This window comes from Xyrauchen texanus, chromosome 30 (assembly GCF_025860055.1).
Source record: "Xyrauchen texanus isolate HMW12.3.18 chromosome 30, RBS_HiC_50CHRs, whole genome shotgun sequence".
Taxonomy (NCBI): domain Eukaryota; kingdom Metazoa; phylum Chordata; class Actinopteri; order Cypriniformes; family Catostomidae; genus Xyrauchen; species Xyrauchen texanus.
Genome location: NC_068305.1, coordinates 24,934,678 through 24,939,444, shown reverse-complemented (window position 1 = coordinate 24,939,444; position 4,767 = coordinate 24,934,678). Strand labels below are relative to the sequence as shown.

Below are 4,767 nucleotides of genomic sequence, written 5' to 3'. Positions count from 1 at the left end.
CATGAGAGTGCTGCGCTCCCGGTTGGCGTGCTTTGATGAGCACGGTCAGGCTCGCATTCCCCACGGTTTTGGTCCCGCGTCTGTTGAGGCAGCGCGGCGATTGATATCGCGGGGTTCGCAGCGGGATTTTGCAGATGAGAATGAGACTGCTGCGGCACTTTCTCATTCTTCGTTTGAGGATCCCGAGCCTACTGTGAGTGGTGCAGAAGCCCGCGTCGCGGCTTCTTCTGCCCATGATCAGGTCCCGGTGCTTGAGCTCACTGCTTCCGAGGAAGTGGATATGCTCAGCATCGATGCGGACGACCGTGAGCCAAGCACGCCAGTTTTTGGCCAAGCTTATGAGGAGCTGATTGAGGTTGTGACGCGTGCAGTGGCCAGACTGAATATCAGCTGGCCACAAAATGAGCAGGGAACGCAAGTTGAAAGCAAATTAGACGTGCGTTTCCTGCGGCACAGATCACAACCTCAGCGCCGGGGTTTGCCGTTTTTCCCCGATCTCCACAAAGATATCTAAAACGAGATCGTGAGGTAAACCGCATTCGTCCCGTATCTCCAGCCCCAGTGTTTGATTACAGACGATGTTTTGGGGGCACGGGATATGGGTTAAAACCCCGGTGCTGCCTAGTAAGCCTTGCAGAGATACATCTGCTTTAATAAGTAGGGCTTACATGGCGGCACACAATCGGTGTTGGTTTCCCGCCGTCTCTGACGCTTCGGGCCACATCAATTTCCAGCGAACGCACACCATGCCGTTCGTGTAAAAAAAAAAAAATTAAAAAAATATAAAAAAACAACAAGCATCAATTGTGGTCACAAGAACCGTATCGACTCGAAAGTGCTCGAAAAACACCCGAGAGGCTGGTTCCCTTAGTTGAAGCTTCGGGAAAGAGGTCCTACCGAGGTGGTAGAACCTCGGAGGGCTGTCCCCCCCCGCTGCAGAGCAACTGCGGTTGCTCTCACAGCGGAGTCCTCAGGAAATCGGTGTCAGTTCCCGCCGTCTCTGACGCTTCGGGCCACATCAATTTCCAGCGAACACACTCCGTACCGTTCGTGTCAAAATATAAAAAACACACATCAATTGTGGTCAAAAGAACTGTATCGACTAAATCCTGCCGGTATCTCGCTTCAGGAAGTCAAGAACAGTGCTCGAAAAACACCCGAGACCAGCGTCGAGAGGCTGGTTCCCTTAGTAGATTTTGTAGAGGCATGGAATCATCTTCCCAACATATCTGCATGGGTCCTGCATATAATAAAATCAGGGTACAGACTGCAGTTCGGGCACCGCCCCCCCCAAATTCTCTGGGGTGGTGCAGACTACAGTGGTTCCGGAGCAGGCTCAGGTGATGGAACAAGAAGTGCAATCTCTGCTGCTGAAGGAGGCCATAGAGCGTGTTCCTCATTCAGACAGGAGTCCGGTCTTTACAGCCGGTACTTTATATTTCCAAAAAAGGATGGGGGTTGAGGCCGATTTTAGATCTCAGAGTTTTGAACCGGCCTTTGAGGAGGTTCAGGTTCAAAATGCTTACCATTTCTGTCATCGTGAGTCAGATCAGATCCGAGGACTGGTTTGTCACGATAGATCTAAAAGACGCCTATTTTCATGTACCCATCCTTCCATGTCACAGGAGGTTCCTGAGGTTACGCTTTGGGCGAAGCTTACCAATATCGGGTTCTTCCGTTCGGCCTAGCACTCTCTCCCGCACATTCACCAAATGTATGGATGCAGCTCCTGCTCCTCTGAGACTTCAGGGCATCCGCATACTGAATTATATCGATGACTGGCTCATTCTGGCCCAGTCTCGAGAAATGGCGGTTCGGCATCGAGATGTCGTCCTTGGCCATATTCGAAGTTTGGGGTTGAGACTCAACACAAAAAAGAGTGTGTTACAACCATCCCAGTGCACAACGTTTCTGGGTGTTGTGTGGGACTCGGTTACGATGCAGGCACGCATGTCTCCTGCAAGTATCGAGTCCGTTCTGGCGATGGTGTCCGGGTTAAAGCTAGGCCAGGCCATCACTGTAAAGCAGTTTCAAAGACTGCTGGGCCTCAAGGCAGCGGCATCCAACATTATACCTTTGGGCCTTCTACAAATGAGACCCCTCCAGTGGTGGCTTCGTATAATCAGAGTAACGCGCAGGTGCCTTCGTTCTCTGCTAATATGGAAGAAACCTTGGTTCCTGTCCCTAGGGCTAGAGATGGGCAGATCGAGGCTTCGTGAAGCAATGAAACAGTCGAAGCAAATGTGCCATTTTGTTTCGAGGCTTCGAATCAATCCGAAACCCGTCTCCACGGTGACACCTAGTGGTCACTTGCAGGTGTTGATCTGAAACAACCTTTACAAAGAGCTAATAAAAAATGTGTTGGTTTTTTTTTTTTATTGTATTTTTGTAATATATGAAGCTTGTAACCTGTAGTCTCTTCACATTGCATAATGTGATTTTGGTCATGAAAAATGAATATTAATAAAAATAAATCAAGCCACAATGTCTCCCTTTCTTATAGATTTTTATTCAAAAATATTAATTTCTCTGCTGTTGAAGGACTCAGCCTACTTCTTTTTACAGATAATTTCTCCAGCCTTTGAAAAAATTCTCTCACAAGGGACACTTGTTGCTGGCATACAAAGATATTTTTTAGCTAGGACATACAAATGAGGAAAGATTACTGCTCTCTCTTTCCAGTAAGTTAGAGGATCATGAGTTCTGGGCAAAAACGCATCGCTGAGGTATTTTTTCACTTCCACTGTGGCATCAGCTGTAGGATTGTGTATCATCTGGGTCTCACGGATACGATTGTCAAAATGTTCCCATAAACTGTCTTGTGTTTCAACTGGTGTTGATGATGGGCCTGATGTTGACATTTGTGGTTCTGAATTAAAAGAAAACGGCAATTAGTAACAAATCATAAACTGACAACACATATGAAGTATAAATTTCATGAATCACATTACATAAGATAACATAGACTGAAACTCACCAGGAGTTGTGTTTGAACGCATCAGTGAAGCACACTCCAGTGTGATGTGCTTTTCAGCATCCAGGGCTTTGGCAGGATTTCCAAAAGCCACATTTTTAAACCTTGGGTCCAGCAGTGTAGCCAGTGCCAAGGCTCTAAAAGTCTCGTACCCTCCACATCTGGAGTGCAGACCTTCTTGTAGATGTGAGCCTATGAGCCAACACAAGAGAAAACCATATTAATTAAAATAATGACAACAATATGAGAGTTATGGCCAATTACACGTATGGTCATAGTGTCCTACCTAATTGTACAGTTGATTCCTGCGTTGCATTTCCTTTTTTCTGTGCAAGCTTGTGCTGCAACATCCTGTACAATGGTATGAGCTTTGAAGCAGACACTCTCTGTTCCTCTGACATCTCTGTTGTTGCTAGTTTGAATGGTTGAAGAAGTGTCAATGACTGTTGAATAATGTCATACTCAAGACTTGTCAGGGAGCAGTATCACTGTTTAAATTGGCAAGTGCAGCAGCCACTGGCTCACGTTGCTCATACAAGCGTTGTAGCATGTCGAATGTGCTGTTCCATCTCGCTTCAACCTCCTGTATCATTTTCAGACTTGGTCTGCCCATCAAGCTCTGCATCTCCACAAGCTTGTCCTTTGCTTTGCAGCTGGATCTGAACAACCCCACTATCTTTCTGGCTTTCTGGCGAATTTCATTGATGACTGGGGTTTGATCCAGGGCCTTTTTCACTATCAAATTCAAATTATGAGCAAAACATGGGACATGGCGAAGGTTGAGTAGCTGGGCACTTAGGATCATGTTGGATGCATTGTCAGTCACCATGCAGTGAACTTTGGAGGTTATTCCCCACTCAGCCATTAGCAAGGCTTTAGCCTCCATGAGATGCTGGGCTGTGTGGGTTTGGTAAAACCTCCTTACACCCAGTAAAACAGTTGCCATTGTTGCCTCTGGTGTTATGTAATGGCATGTTACACCAAGATATCCATCCATATTAATGGAAGACCACATGTCAGCCGTAAGGCTAACAAATTCCGCCTTTTGTAGGTCCTCCATTGTCTTCTCCTTGGTTGTGTTGTACCTTTCGCTGACCATTGTTTTAAGCACCTTCCGGGATGGGAGGACATAGCTTGGATCAAGCTTGTTCACAAAGGCCCTGAAACCCTCATCCTCCACGATGGTGAAGGGCTGCAGATCCTTCACCACCATGTTCAGAAGAGCCTCATCCAATTCCCTCTGTCTGCCTTTTAAAAGAGAAGATAAAACATACTTTCAGACAAATATATTGGAAAAATAGTAGCCTACCGTGAAAGTAGTCTACTGGTTCATTTGGAAACCTTCCTAAACAAAGTTATGTTATGAATATTTATGCTCAGTGTGCAGAGAAAGATAAAGTGCATTATAGAAATACAACAATTACAAAAAAACAAAATGATGTCTTGGCTGTAGATTGGGTACTCATATGTAGACATATAAAATGTATATTCACAAAGTATAATATTATATTGACAACATTTGTTTTTAAAGTGATTGGCAGTTGTGATTGGGATGTTAGGCATGTCTTAGTCCATGGCCTTTCTAAACAATGGCCCAACACTTAGTTATTATATTTCACTTATAATTAGCCTATATTTCAAACAATGCATACCTTGCTTAGATGGCCCAGCAGTGTCAGTAGCAGGCCTTGGTACAGGGGAACACTACCATCCTCTGCACCCTGCAGAATGGCAGGATGAATGCTCCTCAAATGGCGATCATGGATGATGTATTGTTGCAGTAGGCTGAGCTG

General features: G+C 45.6%; 1 protein-coding gene across 1 annotated transcript; it reads right to left on the bottom strand.

Moving 5' to 3' along the window:
- Positions 1-2,533: 2,533 nt before the first annotated feature.
- Positions 2,534-3,437, bottom strand: LOC127624437 (zinc finger BED domain-containing protein 4-like). Its single transcript, XM_052099258.1, has 3 exons — positions 3,261-3,437; positions 2,978-3,166; positions 2,534-2,869 (listed from the first exon to the last, which is right to left on the bottom strand). Exons 1-3 carry the CDS (start codon positions 3,373-3,375, stop codon positions 2,550-2,552), a joined length of 624 nt encoding a protein of 207 aa, XP_051955218.1. The 5' UTR covers positions 3,376-3,437; the 3' UTR covers positions 2,534-2,549.
- Positions 3,438-4,767: the final 1,330 nt, after the last annotated feature.

Excerpts from the sequence above, each read along its gene's own strand:
- LOC127624437 (XM_052099258.1), bottom strand. The coding sequence starts at position 3,375 with ATGTCAGAGGAACAGAGAGTGTCTGCTTCAAAGCTCATACCATTGTAC. Across the intron at positions 3,167-3,260 it reads GGAATCAACTGTACAATTAG|GCTCACATCTACAAGAAGGT; the intron begins GTAGGACACTAT and ends GTTGGCTCATAG. Across the intron at positions 2,870-2,977 it reads GCGTTCAAACACAACTCCTG|AACCACAAATGTCAACATCA; the intron begins GTGAGTTTCAGT and ends CTTTTAATTCAG.